The 17,197-nt window shown below is 47.0% G+C and overlaps 1 protein-coding gene across 2 annotated transcripts; it reads left to right on the forward strand.

The window, feature by feature from the left end:
- The first annotated feature begins 1,240 nt into the window (after positions 1–1,240).
- Positions 1,241–3,701, forward strand: LOC119281327 (protein BUD31 homolog 2). Of its 2 annotated transcripts, none has more exons than XM_037561860.1 (4): positions 1,241–1,395; positions 2,117–2,246; positions 2,351–2,538; positions 3,285–3,701. In XM_037561860.1, the coding sequence occupies exons 2-4, from the start codon at positions 2,153–2,155 to the stop codon at positions 3,438–3,440; spliced, it is 438 nt and encodes a 145-aa protein (XP_037417757.1). In that variant the 5' UTR covers positions 1,241–1,395; positions 2,117–2,152; the 3' UTR covers positions 3,441–3,701. The 2 variants fall into 2 exon arrangements, with proteins under 2 accessions (XP_037417757.1, XP_037417764.1); XM_037561867.1 differs by having other exon boundaries at positions 2,152–2,246.
- Positions 3,702–17,197: the final 13,496 nt, after the last annotated feature.

Consider the following 17,197-nt stretch of genomic DNA (forward strand, 5'->3'; position numbering starts at 1 on the left):
ATGGTCTGGAAGACTGTCTCGGATGCTCTAGCGACGAATTCTTGCAAGAAGTTTCGCCATATATCCACTCGGGATACCTGCCCTTTGTGTGGGCATGAAAAGGAAACAAGTTTCCATGCCCTGGTTGCATGCGGGCATGCACGTACTATATGGGCAAAAATGAGCACTCTCTGGCCTTTGCCGAATCAGGAGATGCTCGTGGATACAGGGAAGGACTGGTTACTGAATATCTTGGCAAACTGTACAAATTTGATGAGGGATTGTGTGATAATGCTGGTATGGAGGATTTGGTCTGTAAGATCAGATTTTACCTATGGGAAGAAGATCCCAGGTGTAACTCTCACGGCTGATTACCTACAAAGTTATTTACGCTACTTGAGGCTGGCCCAAACATACACTACTGATGAAATAATCAAGGTAAAATGCCTGCAATGGAGACTGAGGCGGTTGCTACACACCGGGAAGTTGTTAGTACTCCATGGCCCAAACATACACTACTGATCGAGTTGCGTTGTCAGTCGACGGAGCCTTTTCCCCAGCGGATGGGTGAGCGGCAGCAGAGATGGTATTAAGGAGACATGATGGGTCGGTAATTTTTGCCGCATATCGGTATTTGTTCAACTGTAGTGATGCATTGAAAGCCGAGCTACATGCAATAATGCAGGGTATGACATTAGCTATTCAACACTGTAACATGCCCATCATTGTCCAGTCAGATTCCTCCGTGGCCATTTCCTCGATGATTGGTGAAGGACTGTCAAGATCGGCGTATGGTCATCTGGTGAACGAGATTAAACATCTCATGGTAGATAGAGAGTTTATTTCCTTAAAAATTAAGCGTGAGCAAAATAGGGTAGCAGATCGTTTGGCATGCTATAGTCGTACGGAGTGTACTACTGTTGTATGGCTCGGGAGAGGACCACCATGTGTGGAGGATCTTTTGCCTCTGGATTGTAACCCTATGCTTACGGAATAAAACTCTTTTACCCCCGTAAGAAAAAAAAAACTTCTAAAAATTACACTGTTTACGATCGATTTTATCCTTTTTACCACGAGCTCTCAAACTTAACAAAAATTTGCATCGAGTACATGCAAAAAAGCATCTTGCACCACCATTTTTTTAGATTTTTTTTAAATTTTACTGTTTATCTGAGCTCGGGCTGCGGATTTTGAGTTATCGGGTTTGGAGGCGTTTTCTTGGGCCAAAATAGGCATATTTGACGATGCCGACTCTGCGATGACTGACTGGGTTGGACTTGGGGCTGCCCTCCCCAACGGCCACGCTAGACCGCCCGCTCCTGCCAAGATCCAACACAACTTTCCGCCCCCTCGTCCGGTCGTCGGGCCGTCGCCGCCGAACACCGCCCCCCTCCACCGAAGCGCGGCAGCTCGAAGGTAGAGTATTCTTTTCTCCTCCCCCTCCCCCTCTCTACTCGACTGCCGTGGAGCGGGGATCCGTCCGGGCTTGAGATCGATTTCTCCCGTGGGCGACGAACCCTAACCCGCTCGAATTGTCATGGGTGACCTAATCCGAGAAATTTCCTCTAGGACGGATGCCCCAGTTCGTCCAGCTTGTTAAGGATTCGGTTTCTGCGTGTTGGATTACTACTTTACTACTAGTTCCAGTTTAGTTTCGAAGAACAAAATTCTCACTGCGTTGGGGACTTCCTGGCTGGGTACTTCAGTCGATGCCCCTTGTTAATTAAGCATGCCTCTGAATCCACTAGTGCAGCAATAGATATCCGAGATGCTGGATGAGTGGCCAAGTGTTGTTGTGCACATTAGAGAGTAGTAAGGAGCATGTTAATTCGTCGGAGAAATTATCCTACTAGGCTGATAGCTCCCTAGTGCAGGCTATTCTTGCTTCCTAGCGCTTGCGTTCGGAGATGAGATGGCCTAATAAGCATGGTTGCACACTGGCACTGTCATACATGGGTGGCTTGTATAATATGGGTATTCCAATATGTCTTGTGTTGTTCATCTCTTTGGAGGAACTTTCTACCACAGGGTTGCTCTGCTATTTCTTTGTTATGCATGGCAACTTGCAATTGAAAAGTGCAACCTAATTACCTTGCAAGCATTTTAAAGGACCACCTGCGCTCTATGTTTCTCACAGGTTCGTGTTCTAATAAGCTTATTCCCTTGAGGCAGCATGCCTAAGATAAAGACGAGCCGTGTGAAGTATCCTGAAGGATGGGAGCTTATTGAACCAACTCTCCGTGATTTGGAAGCCAAAATGAGAGAAGGTGTGCATATCTGTATAATTTTTAATGCTTGTTGAATCTTTTTCCAGAGGTATATTGCTATTTCCTGCTACAGGACGGTAGTAATGTGATCTTTTTTGATGCAGCTGAGAATGATACACATGATGGGAAGAGGAAGTGTGAGGCTCTCTGGCCAATCTTCCGAATTTCTCACCAAAAGAGCCGTTATATATATGATCTCTACTATCGAAGGAAGGAGATAAAAAAGGAGCTGTATGAGTTTTGCTTGGACCAAGGTTATGCAGACAAAAATCTGATTGCTAAGTGGAAAAAGGTTGGTGGGCTTGATCATTTTAGGCATGCATTATTTTGAGCTTGTATTAAGTACTAACTGTGGTGGATGTTTTTCTCCAGTTTGTTGTCTCTTGGGACTTCTGATTATGCAATTATGTTCCAGTTTTGCTAGACTATAAACACCTGAACATCAGCCATCCTCATGAAATATATACTCCCTCCGATCCATATTACTTGTTGCAGCTTTAGTACAAAGTTGTACTAAAGCTGCGACAAGTAATAATGGATCGGAGGAGTAATTAAGATCAGTTCATTTCAGATGCACCTTCCTTGCACACTGACCGTATTTTGCTCACCTATTTTGCACACCATGGCCTTTATGCGAGTACTCCCTCTGTAAACTAATATAAGAGCATTTAGAATACTAAAGTAGTGATCTAAACGCTCTTATATTAGTTTACAGAGGAAGTATCATTTATTAACTTATGAATGCACACTCAGACAGACAAGTGCCCCTGCTCCTGACGTGTGCAATTGGACATATTGCCTGAATATCAAGTACCCCATGATGATTTTTTGTTACTAGTGTGCTGTTGCAACTACTAGTATTTGCTACAGACTTACAGTATGTTGGATCATGTTCAGTTCTCTCTCTAGTTTTGTACAGTAATCACCAGAGTTTACCTAGTTCCGAAGCTATGGTTACCTTGTAACAGCTACTTTGATTGCCTTAATTCAACATCCTCATGGCGCACTGCTAACTATTTTCTCTCTTGTCTCTTGCAGCCAGGTTATGAGCGTCTCTGCTGCCTCCGCTGCATACAGACACGAGACCACAACTTTGCAACCACCTGCGTCTGCAGGGTCCCCAAGCACCTCAGGGAAGAGACGGTGATAGAATGTGTCCACTGCGGATGCAAGGGGTGTGCCAGCGGCGATTGAAGTCGCCACTCGTTGTTAAGAATAATCTGAAACCGATTGCTCGAGATGCTCTGTTGGATCCCTGATGAATGAATGAAAACAACTAACGTACAATCAGGTGATTCGTCCATATATTCACTGTAAACTCTCGAGCCGTGGTATGTATTTGCGTGAGAAGACTCGGTTTTCTGCCGTGGAAGTTGACAACTGTTTCGCTGAGAATGTTATGTTAACCCGATCTTCCATGATGGATCACAGTAGTATTGTTGTGCCTTGCTGTTACTACTACTCCCTCCATTCCGAATTACTTGTTTTAGATTTGTCAAGATACGGAGGTATCTAGCACTAAAATAAGTCTAGATACGTCCGTATCTAGACAAATCCAAGACAAGTAATTCGGAACGGAGGAAGTAGTTTACTAATACCTCTGTAGTTTAATACTTAATACTCCCTCCGCCCTGAATTATTTGTCGTACAATGGATGTATCTAGAACTAAAAATATGTCTAGATACATCCATTTCTACAAAAATTAATTCGGGACGTATGGAGTATATGTCAGGACGTTTTTCTGACAGTCATAGTGTCTAAAAATGTCTGATTATAAGTTACGGAGGGAGTACTACTGTGGAGGCACTTTCTTACTACTGGTGTGGTATCAGGTGCTTGTTTTGCTGTGCGTCGACATGCAAACCTTGAGGTGAGGAGCCCCTGGTCTACGGTGTCCCAGCAGCTGCAAAGAAAAACATTTCACGGTCTAGGGTGACGGTGGTGGCTACTGTCTCGAGCTTCCGTCTTGTGGATGACGAGCGAGTTGACCTTGACTACTGGGACTCTCGATCCACGGGAAACGCGTCTTGAAACGTATTCAGACTAGACTTCGTAGCAAAGGACCTCCTCTGCATTTCCTTCGATCGGCGAAATATCGGAACGGCTTTGCCAACGGCAACTGTGGGAGGAATTTGAGGTCCGTCGTGCTGTGCGGCACACTGTACTTGCCGGGCTTGTAATGCACGCGTACGCAGGTACGGTGCCATGCCATCAACGCTTCCGGCCATGTGAGCATGGCTGCCTGGATCAGAGGGGGTGGCATACGGGCTGAAGCACGAAACTTTGCGTAACTAACGAACGGGCGAAGTGGAAGCACCTGTCGGTAGGGCAGCAAACAAGTGAGTTTGAGCACGAGACGATGAAGGCAATATCTATATGAGGCATTTTTCATTTTTCATTTTTCATTTTTTCAGATAGACCTCAAGTCCTCAACAACTGTTGAGTAAATAGGCAATTTCTTGATTAAATTAATCCATGAGTAAATCACTAGCATGGCATTGACTAAGTTGATGACGCACTGACTCTGATCTAAACATGCACGTACTAAGCAAACAGTAGACAAATCTACGCATACTGCTAGTACTGCTAATATGAAAATAATCAGGAGCGGGATAAACGAGTTATACCCTCCAGTAGGCCACGCAGAGGCCGCGGCTTTGGTGGCAGCAGCGGCGTCCTCAGCGACCTTCTTGTCGGCTTCAGCTTTCTCGGCGGCGGCACGGTCGGCGTCGGTGGACATGGTGATGACGAAGGCGACGCGGACGTAGAGGAAGTAGACGATCGGAAGCGAGCAGTCGCGTAATCGCTGCCCAAAAACCTATTCGCCCCTCACCCGTACAGGAACCAGAAGGGCGTGGTTTCGGAGACCTGCTCTCCCGTCGACCGTGTATGTGGCAGACGGGATGGAGTCACCGGCGGCAACAGCAGCAAAGGAACGACGGTGGGCGTGCGCGTGAGCAGATGTGATCTGTTCGTGGCGGCTAGGGTTAGGAGACACCGCATACTTATAGGCGCAGCCGCGTGGAGAGACGTGGGCTCGACCCACGTCCGAGTCCGTGACAGCCCACGATCCGACGTCTCAGATCGTGGCCCAGCTGTCAGAAAACTCTCCGTTAGTGACTGGCAAAAATAAGCGCGTAGGTGTGAGCTCGGCTCGGCTCAATCCCGCAACCCGCGTCGCGTCGCGTCGTGACGAGGCGTGGCGTGGCGAGGCGGGCGGCGGAGGAGGAGTGCGCGAGGGCCTCTTTTCTTCTCAAGCTCCAATAGCATGTAGAAGAGAAACCCTTATAAACCACTCCAACTCTCCTTCCACTTCCGGGGTGGGACTAAACTTCCCACCACACCTAGTGCCATATAACCCACATGGGCCCTTAGAGATTTTTCAGAAATTGCAATATGGGCCTAGAGCCCATCTCAGATTTCAGCAATCCCCCACCAGATCTCGAGGGCCCATTGTGTCCTCTGTTCCAATTGCTGTTTCGATATACCAGTGTTTCAGTAAAGACCTGTTAAGGTTGAACTTCACCTAGAACAAGTGGCTACACTCCTTCACAACTGAACAATGGACTATGCCTTGAATTGTCAGTTTGGCGTAAAGAAGTTTCACTACATGTCTTACTAGTACTAGGCTGCCGAAGGCTGACCCCTCGGGTGGAGCATATAAGTCACACTCCTGGCCTATTGATGAGCTTACTAGAGATCACCCCAATCTCATAGACTGTGACTAGCAGTCGGGCTCATATAGGTGTGTTCCTCCAAAGATCGCTCTGTAGGATAGCATCTTGCTTTTATAAGCTTTGGAACACATTGAGACCGTAGTCATCCTACCATGCAGTATCGAGAGTATTGCATCTCCAACGGAGTGGGTTAGTATAGTTACTCTCCTCAGTTCACCACTGGCTTGTTTTCCCAGGTCCTAGTTCACGGGATCTCCGATCATATAGGTTGGGTTACCACCATGGCAACTCATGTGGGTCTCATACCCATCTCCCCCGATGCATTATCTATCACAACACGTGATAGCCCTTTTGTAAAGGGATCTGCCAGATTCTTAGCCGTATGGACATAGTCCAACGCTATCACTCCGGAGTTTCTTAATTTTCTGACAGCTTTTAATCTCATTCTTATGTGTTTGGTGGACTTCATGTTGTCCTTTGAACTCTTCACCTTGGTGATGACAGTCTGATTGTCACAGTTCATAAGGATAGTCGGAACCGGTTTATCAACCAATGGCAAGTCCATCAAAAGATCTCGAAGCCATCTCGCTTCAACACCAGATGTGTCTAATGCCGTTAATTCTGCTTCCATTGTCGATCGCGTTAAGATCGTTTGCTTGCAAGACTTCCAGGAAACAGCGCCACCTCCAAGAGTAAACATATACCCAGTTGTGGCCTTCATCTCATCAGCATCAGAGATCCAATTCGCATCACTATACCCTTCAAGTACCGACGGGTATCCTGTATAGTGAAGTCCATAGTTCATAGTACCTTTCAGATAGCGCATAACTCTCTCAACAGCATGCCAATGTACATCACCCGGTTTGGAAACAAACCGGCTCAGTTTGCTCACAGCAAACGCGATGTCAGGCCTCGTTGCGCTCGCTAGGTACATCAGTGAACCAATGATTTGAGAGTATCTCAATTGATCTTTAGCCATGCCTTTGGACTTTCGAATCAATACGCTAGGATCATATGGTGTTTGAGATGGTGTGCAGTCCGAATATCCAAAACGACTCAACACCTTCTCAACGTAATGGGATTGCAGAAGTGTGATCCCACCCTCATTATCTCTCAGTAGCTTGATGTTCAAGATAACATCAGCCACACCAAGGTCTTTCATCTCAAAGTTCTGAGATAGAAACGATTTGACCTCCTCAATGACTTTGAGGTTTGTTCCGAATATCAGTATGTCATCAACATACAAGCACAGTATAACTCCTTCGCCCCCACCATGGCGATAGTATACACATTTGTCAGCCTCATTAACAACGAAACCAACAGATGTCAGAGTTGTATTAAACTTATCATGCCATTGCTTAGGTGCTTGTTTCAGGCCATATAAAGATTTTATCAACCTACACACCTTTCTTTCCTGACCATCTATCACAAAGCCATCAGGCTGTTGCATGTAGATTTCCTCCTTTAGCTCTCCATTTAGAAAAGCCGTCTTAACATCCATCTGATGGACGAGGAGACCATGTGAGGCCGCCAACGAGAGTAATACTCGAATGGTGGTCAGTCTAGCCACAGGTGAATAAGTATCAAAGAAATCTTCCTCTTCTTGCTGGTCATAGCCCTTGGCCACAAGCCTAGCCTTGTACTTTTCAATCGTACCATCGGGCCTAAGCTTCTTTTTGAACACCCACTTACATCCTAGTGGTTTGCAACCATAGGGACGGTCAGTGATCTCCCATGTCCCGTTAGCCATGATGGAATCCATCTCGCTACGGACCGCATCCTTCCAGTAGTCAGCTTCTGGAGAGGCATACGCTTCTGAAATAGAAGTGGGAGTATCATCCACGAGGTAAACGAAGAAATCATCACCAAAGGTCTTTGCAGTCCTTTGTCTCTTGCCCCTACCAAGGGTTTCCTCGTCATCCTCCTCGGGATTTTCATCATGTGTTTGTTCATAATATTCCATAGGGATGGCAGGTTCAGGAGTCTCCTCAGATTCCTGTCTAGAAGTGCTTTGCATATCTCTCATAGGAAAAATATCCTCAAAGAATGTAGCATCCTTAGACTCCATAATTGTACCGATCTTCTGGTCAGGTACCTCAGATTTCACTACTAGAAATCTATAGCCAACGCTGTTCTTAGCGTAGCCCAAATTAATGCAGTCCACGGTCTTATGTCCAAGCTTACGCTTTTTGGGGATCGGCACGTTGACTTTCGCCAAACAGCCCCAAGTGCGCAAGTACGAGTGTGTCGTCCTTCTCTTTGCCCATTTCTCATAGGGAGTGATCTCACTATCCTTTGTCGGAACTTTATTCAGGACATGACATGCCGTCAATATAGCCTCCCCCCACCATGCCTTGGATAAACCCGATGTATCTAACATGGCGTTAACCAAATCAGTTAGAGTACGGTTTTTCCGCTCGGCAACCCCGTTTGACTGGGGTGAATAGGGAGGCGTCCTCTCATGAATAATGCCGTGTTCCGTACAGAAGGAATCAAACTCACTCGAGAAGTACTCTCCACCACGATCTGACCGGACTCGTTTAATTTTCTTTTCAAGTTGATTTTCAACTTCTGCCTTATAGATTTTAAAGTAGTGTAGAGCCTCATCTTTAGTATTTAACAGATACACATAGCAATATCTAGTGGAATCATCTATCAATGTCATGAAGTATCTCTTTCCACCTTTAGTCAACACACCATTCATCTCACAAAGATCAGAATGTATGAGTTCTAATGGTGCCACGTGTCTCTCCTCCGCGGCCTTATGAGGCTTGCGAGGTTGCTTAGCTTGCACACATGAAAGGCACTTAGAACCTTTGGCTAAAGTGAAACTCGGGATTAAATCCAACTTGGCTAGCCGCGTCATAACACCAAAACTAATGTGACAAAGACGTGAATGCCAAACTTCAGATTCATTAACATTCGAATGAATATGGTTCACGACTTTATTACAAAAATCTGCGAGGGAAAGGCGGAACATCCCTCCGCTCTCATAACCTTTTCCAACAAAGAGTCCATATTTTGTAACAACTAATTTATTAGACTCGAAAACCAACTTAAACCCTTCTCTACATAGAAGGGAGCCACTAACGAGGTTCTTCTTGATGGCGGGGACATGCTGCACGTTCTTCAGCTGCACGATCCTTCCCGAAGTAAACTTCAGATCGACCGTGCCAACACCATGAACAGAAGCACTCGCGCCATTCCCGATCAATACGGACCCGTGACCTGTGGCCTGGTAAGAAGTGAACAATGAAATGTCAGCACACACATGAACACCTGCACCTGTGTCCACCCACCAATCGTTGGGTTGAAACACTGAAAAAACAGTAAATAAATTACCGTACCCAGATGCACCATTCTCATTGTTGCCCACAATCATGTTGACAGACTTGGAGTCCTGTCCTGACTTCTTGTACTTGTTTGGGCACTTGTTGGCCCAATGTTCAACCGAACCACAAGTAAAGCAGCCCTCGTCCTTCTTGTTCTTCTTGAAGGTCTTCTTACCCTTCTTCTTAAAGTCGGTATTGTGTTGGACACCGTTCTTTCCCTTGGGCTTGTGGGAGTTGAAGTTCTTCTGGTTCACCATGTTGGCAACAGAAGTCCCTTCGGCCCCTTTTCCGTGCGAGTCTTTTGCCCTCGAATTCTGCTCAACACTCAGATGGCCAATGACATCCTCCACAGAGAATTCACGCCTCTGATGTTTCAGAGTGGTGGCAAAGTTCCTCCAGGAATTAGGGAGATTAGCGATTATGCAGCCCGCGACAAACTTGCCCGGTAACTCGCACTTGAGAAGCTCAAGTTCCTTAACAATGCATATTATCTCATGAGCCTGCTCCAATACAGGACGGTTTTCAACCATCTTGTAATCGTGGAACTGCTCTATAATATACATCTCGCTCCCTGCATCGGCGGCCCCGAATTTAGATTCGAGCGCCTCCCACAAGTCCTTGGCGACATGCACATGTAAATATGCGTCGACCAGTTTATCTCCGATCACGCTAAGAACTGCTCCGAGAAACACAACGGTAGCCTCCTTGAACGCCTTCTCCTGTTCAGGAGCAATCGTTCCCGTGGAGACACCGGTGACCCAGAACACGTTCATAGCCGTGAGCCATAACGTGGTCTTAGTCTGCCAACGCTTGAAGTATGTACCGGTAAACTTATCCGGTTTCAGTGCAGCGGCAAAGCCACTTGCCGAAAATTCCTACACATAATAGGTTTTTGGATTGTTGAGTAAATAGGCAATTTCTCGATTAAATTAATCCATGAGTAAATCACTAGCATGGCATTGACTAAGTTGATGACGCACTGACTCTGATCTAAACATGCACGTACTAAGCAAACAGTAGACAAATCTACGCATACTGCTAGTACTGCTAATATGAAAATAATCAGGAGCGGGATAAACGAGTTATACCCTCCAGTAGGCCACACAGAGGCCGCGGCTTTGGTGGCAGCAGCGGCGTCCTCAGCGACCTTCTTGTCGGCTTCAGCTTTCTCGGCGGCGGCACGGTCGGCGTCGGTGGACATGGTGATGACGAAGGCGACGCGGACGTAGAGGAAGTAGACGATCGGAAGCGAGCAGTCGCGTAATCGCTGCCCAAAAACCTATTCGCCCCTCACCCGTACAGGAACCAGAAGGGCGTGGTTTCGGAGACCTGCTCTCCCGTCGACCGTGTATGTGGCAGACGGGATGGAGTCACCGGCGGCAACAGCAGCAAAGGAACGACGGTGGGCGTGCGCGTGAGCAGATGTGATCTGTTCGTGGCGGCTAGGGTTAGGAGACACCGCATACTTATAGGCGCAGCCGCGTGGAGAGACGTGGGCTCGACCCACGTCCGAGTCCGTGACAGCCCACGATCCGACGTCTCAGATCGTGGCCCAGCTGTCAGAAAACTCTCCGTTAGTGACTGGCAAAAATAAGCGCGTAGGTGTGAGCTCGGCTCGGCTCAATCCCGCAACCCGCGTCGCGTCGCGTCGCGTCGTGTCGTGACGAGGCGTGGCGTGGCGAGGCGGGCGGCGGAGGAGGAGTGCGCGAGGGCCTATTTTCTTCTCAAGCTCCAATAGCATGTAGAAGAGAAACCCTTATAAACCACTCCAACTCTCCTTCCACTTCCGGGGTGGGACTAAACTTCCCACCACACCTAGTGCCATATAACCCACATGGGCCCTTAGAGATTTTTCAGAAATTGCAATATGGGCCTAGAGCCCATCTCAGATTTTAGCAATCCCCCACCAGATCTCGAGGGCCCATTGTGTCCTCTGTTCCAATTGCTGTTTCGATATACCAGTGTTTCAGTAAAGACCTGTTAAGGTTGAACTTCACCTAGAACAAGTGGCTACACTCCTTCACAACTGAACAATGGACTATGCCTTGAATTGTCAGTTTGGCGTAAAGAAGTTTCACTACATGTCTTACTAGTACTAGGCTGCCGAAGGCTGACCCCTCGGGTGGAGCATATAAGTCACACTCCTGGCCTATTGATGAGCTTACTAGAGATCACCCCAATCTCATAGACTGTGACCAGCAGTCGGGCTCATATAGGTGTGTTCCTCCAAAGATCGCTCTGTAGGATAGCATCTTGCTTTTATAAGCTTTGGAACACATTGAGACCATAGTCATCCTACCATGCAGTATCGAGAGTATTGCATCTCCAACGGAGTGGGTTAGTATAGTTACTCTCCTCAGTTCACCACTGGCTTGTTTTCCCAGGTCCTAGTTCACGGGATCTCCAATCATATAGGTTGGGTTACCACCATGGCAACTCATGTGGGTCTCATACCCATCTCCCCCGATGCATTATCTATCACAACACGTGATAGCCCTTTTGTAAAGGGATCTGCCAGATTCTTAGCCGTATGGACATAGTCCAACGCTATCACTCCGGAGTTTCTTAATTTTCTGACAGCTTTTAATCTCATTCTTATGTGTTTGGTGGACTTCATGTTGTCCTTTGAACTCTTCACCTTGTTGATGACAGTCTGATTGTCACAGTTCATAAGGATAGCCGGAACCGGTTTATCAACCAATGGCAAGTCCATCAAAAGATCTCGAAGCCATCTCGCTTCAACACCAGATGTGTCTAATGCCGTTAATTCTGCTTCCATTGTCGATCTCGTTAAGATCGTTTGCTTGCAAGACTTCCAGGAAACAGCGCCACCTCCAAGAGTAAACATATACCCAGTTGTGGCCTTCATCTCATCAGCATCAGAGATCCAATTCGCATCACTATACCCTTCAAGTACCGACGGGTATCCGGTATAGTGAAGTCCATAGTTCATAGTACCTTTCAGATAGCGCATAACTCTCTCAACAGCATGCCAATGTACATCACCCGGTTTGGAAACAAACCGGCTCAGTTTGCTCACAGCAAACGCGATGTCAGGCCTCGTTGCGCTCGCTAGGTACATCAGTGAACCAATGATTTGAGAGTATCTCAATTGATCTTTAGCCATGCCTTTGGACTTTCGAATCAATACGCTAGGATCATATGGTGTTTGAGATGGTGTGTAGTCCGAATATCCAAAACGACTCAACACCTTCTCAACGTAATGGGATTGCAGAAGTGTGATCCCACCCTCATTATCTCTCAGTAGCTTGATGTTCAAGATAACATCAGCCACACCAAGGTCTTTCATCTCAAAGTTCTGAGATAAAAACGATTTGACCTCCTCAATGACTTTGAGGTTTGTTCCGAATATCAGTATGTCATCAACATACAAGCACAGTATAACTCCTTCGCCCCCACCATGGCGATAGTATACACATTTGTCAGCCTCATTAACAACGAAACCAACAGATGTCAGAGTTGTATTAAACTTATCATGCCATTGCTTAGGTGCTTGTTTCAGGCCATATAAAGATTTTATCAACCTACACACCTTTCTTTCCTGACCATCTATCACAAAGCCATCAGGCTGTTGCATGTAGATTTCCTCCTTTAGCTCTCCATTTAGAAAAGCCGTCTTAACATCCATCTGATGGACGAGAAGACCATGTGAGGCCGCCAGCGAGAGTAATACTCGAATGGTGGTCAGTCTAGCCACAGGTGAATAAGTATCAAAGAAATCTTCCTCTTCTTGCTGGTCATAGCCCTTGGACACAAGCCTAGCCTTGTACTTTTCAATCGTACCATCGGGCCTAAGCTTCTTTTTGAACACCCACTTACATCCCAGTGGTTTGCAACCATAGGGACGGTCAGTGATCTCCCATGTCCCGTTAGCCATGATGGAATCCATCTCGCTACGGACCGCATCCTTCCAGTAGTCAGCTTCTGGAGAGGCATACGCTTCTGAAATAGAAGTGGGAGTATCATCCACGAGGTACACGAAGAAATCATCACCAAAGGTCTTTGCAGTCCTTTGTCTCTTGCCCCTACCAAGGGTTTCCTCGTCATCCTCCTCGGGATTTTCATCATGTGTTTGTTCATAATATTCCATAAGGATGGCAGGTTCAGGAGTCTCCTCAGATTCCTGTCTAGAAGTGCTTTGCATATCTCTCATAGGAAAAATATCCTCAAAGAATGTAGCATCCTTAGACTCCATAATTGTACCGATCTTCTGGTCAGGTACCTCAGATTTCACTACTAGAAATCTATAGCCAACGCTGTTCTTAGCGTAGCCCAAATTAATGCAGTCCACGGTCTTATGTCCAAGCTTACGCTTTTTGGGGATCGGCACGTTGACTTTCGCCAAACAGCCCCAAGTGCGCAAGTACGAGAGTGTCGTCCTTCTCTTTGCCCATTTCTCATAGGGAGTGATCTCACTATCCTTTGGAACTTTATTCAGGACATGACATGCCGTCAATATAGCCTCCCCCCACCATGCCTTGGATAAACCCGATGTATCTAACATGGCGTTAACCAAATCAGTTAGAGTACGGTTTTTCCGCTCGGCAACCCCGTTTGACTGGGGTGAATAGGGAGGCGTCCTCTCATGAATAATGCCGTGTTCCGCACAGAAGGAATCAAACTCACTCGAGAAGTACTCTCCACCACGATCTGACCGGACTCATTTAATTTTCTTTTCAAGTTGATTTTCAACTTCTGCCTTATAGATTTTAAAGTAGTGTAGAGCCTCATCTTTAGTATTTAACAGATACACATAGCAATATCTAGTGGAATCATCTATCAATGTCATGAAGTATCTCTTTCCACCTTTAGTCAACACACCATTCATCTCACAAAGATCAGAATGTATGAGTTCTAATGGTGCCAGGTGTCTCTCCTCCGCGGCCTTATGAGGCTTGCGAGGTTGCTTAGCTTGCACACATGAAAGGCACTTAGAACCTTTGGCTAAAGTGAAACTCGGGATTAAATCCAACTTGGCTAGCCGCGTCATAACACCAAAACTAATGTGACAAAGACGTGAATGCCAAACTTCAGATTCATTAACATTCGAATGAATATGGTTCACGACTTTATTACAAAAATCTGCGAGGGAAAGGCGGAACATCCCTCCGCTCTCATAACCTTTTCCAACAAAGAGTCCATATTTTGTAACAACTAATTTATTAGACTCGAAAACCAACTTAAACCCTTCTCTACATAGAAGGGAGCCACTAACGAGGTTCTTCTTGATGGCCTTCTTACCCTTCTTCTTAAAGTCGGTATTGTGTTGGACACCGTTCTTTCCCTTGGGCTTGTGGGAGTTGAAGTTCTTCTGGTTCACCATGTTGGCAACAGAAGTCCCTTCGGCCCCTTTTCCGTGCGAGTCTTTTGCCCTCGAATTCTGCTCAACACTCAGATGGCCAATGACATCCTCCACAGAGAATTCACGCCTCTGATGTTTCAGAGTGGTGGCAAAGTTCCTCCAGGAATTAGGGAGCTTAGCGATTATGCAGCCCGCGACAAACTTGCCCGGTAACTCGCACTTGAGAAGCTCAAGTTCCTTAACAATGCATATTATCTCATGAGCCTGCTCCAATACAGGACGGTTTTCAACCATCTTGTAATCGTGGAACTGCTCTATAATATACATCTCGCTCCCTGCATCGGCGGCCCCGAATTTAGATTCGAGCGCCTCCCACAAGTCCTTGGCGACATGCACATGTAAATATGCGTCGACCAGTTTATCTCCGATCACGCTAAGAACTGCTCCGAGAAACATAACGGTAGCCTCCTTGAACGCCTTCTCCTGTTCAGGAGCAATCGTTCCCGTGGAGACACCGGTGATCCAGAACACGTTCATAGCCGTGAGCCATAACTCGGTCTTAGTCTGCCAACGCTTGAAGTATGTACCGGTAAACTTATCCGGTTTCAGTGCAGCGGCAAAGCCACTTGCCGAGAAATTCCTACACATAATAGGTTTTTGGATTGTTGAGTAAATAGGGAATTTCTCGATTAAATTAATCCATGAGTAAATCACTAGCATGGCATTGACTAAGTTGATGACGCACTGACTCTGATCTAAACGTGCACGTACTAAGCAAACAGTAGACAAATCTACGCATACTGCTAGTACTGCTAATATGAAAATAATCAGGAGCAGGATAAACGAGTTATACCCTCCAGTAGGCCACACAGAGGCCGCGGCTTTGGTGGCAGCAGCGGCGTCCTCAGCGACCTTCTTGTCGGCTTCAGCTTTCTCGGCGGCGGCACGGTCGGCGTCGGTGGACATGGTGATGACGAAGGCGACGAGGACGTAGAGGAAGTAGACGGTCGGAAGCGAGCAGTCGCGTAATCGCTGCCCAAAAACCTATTCGCCCCTCACCCCGTACAGGAACCAGAAGGGCGTGGTTTCGGAGACCTGCTCTCCCGTCGACCGTGTACGTGGCAGACGGGATGGAGTCACCGGCGGCAGCAGCAGCAAAGGAACGACGGTGGGCGTGCGCGTGAGCAGATGTGATCTGTTCGTGGCGGCTAGGGTTAGGAGACACCGCATACTTATAGGCGCAGCCGCGTGGAGAGACGTGGGCTCGACCCACGTCCGAGTCCGTGACAGCCCACGATCCGACGTCTCAGATCGTGGCCCAGCTGTCAGAAAACTCTCCGTTAGTGACTGGCAAAAATAAGCGCGTAGGTGTGAGCTCGGCTCGGCTCAATCCCGCAACCCGCGTCGCGTCGCGTCGCGTCGTAACGAGGCGTGGCGTGGCGAGGCGGGCGGCGGAGGAGGAGTGCGCGAGGGCCTCTTTTCTTCTCAAGCTCCAATAGCATGTAGAAGAGAAACCCTTATAAACCACTCCAACTCTCCTTCCACTTCCGGGGTGGGACTAAACTTCCCACCACACCTAGTGCCATATAACCCACATGGGCCCTTAGAGATTTTTCAGAAATTGCAATATGGGCCTAGAGCCCATCTCAGATTTCAGCAATCCCCCACCAGATCTCTAGGGCCCATTGTGTCCTCTGTTCCAATTGCTGTTTCGATATACCAGTGTTTCAGTAAAGACCTGTTAAGGTTGAACTTCACCTAGAACAAGTGGCTACACTCCTTCACAACTGAACAATGGACTATGCCTTGAATTGTCAGTTTGGCGTAAAGAAGTTTCACTACATGTCTTACTAGTACTAGGCTGCCGAAGGCTGACCCCTCGGGTGGAGCATATAAGTCACACTCCTGGCCTATTGATGAGCTTACTAGAGATCACCCCAATCTCATAGACTGTGACCAGCAGTCGGGCTCATATAGGTGTGTTCCTCCAAAGATCGCTCTGTAGGATAGCATCTTGCTTTTATAAGCTTTGGAACACATTGAGACCGTAGTCATCCTACCATGCAGTATCGAGAGTATTGCATCTCCAACGGAGTGGGTTAGTATAGTTACTCTCCTCAGTTCACCACTGGCTTGTTTTCCCAGGTCCTAGTTCACGGGATCTCCGATCATATAGGTTGGGTTACCACCATGGCAACTCATGTGGGTCTCATACCCATCTCCCCCGATGCATTATCTATCACAACACGTGATAGCCCTTTTGTAAAGGGATCTGCCAGATTCTTAGCCGTATGGACATAGTCCAACGCTATCACTCCGGAGTTTCTTAATTTTCTGACAGCTTTTAATCTCATTCTTATGTGTTTGGTGGACTTCATGTTGTCCTTTGAACTCTTCACCTTGGTGATGACAGTCTGATTGTCACAGTTCATAAGGATAGTCGGAACCGGTTTATCAACCAATGGCAAGTCCATCAAAAGATCTCGAAGCCATCTCGCTTCAACACCAGATGTGTCTAATGCCGTTAATTCTGCTTCCATTGTCGATCGCGTTAAGATCGTTTGCTTGCAAGACTTCCAGGAAACAGCGCCACCTCCAAGAGTAAACATATACCCAGT

This window comes from Triticum dicoccoides, chromosome 1A, assembly GCF_002162155.2.
Source record: "Triticum dicoccoides isolate Atlit2015 ecotype Zavitan chromosome 1A, WEW_v2.0, whole genome shotgun sequence".
Classification (NCBI taxonomy): Eukaryota; Viridiplantae; Streptophyta; class Magnoliopsida; order Poales; family Poaceae; genus Triticum; species Triticum dicoccoides.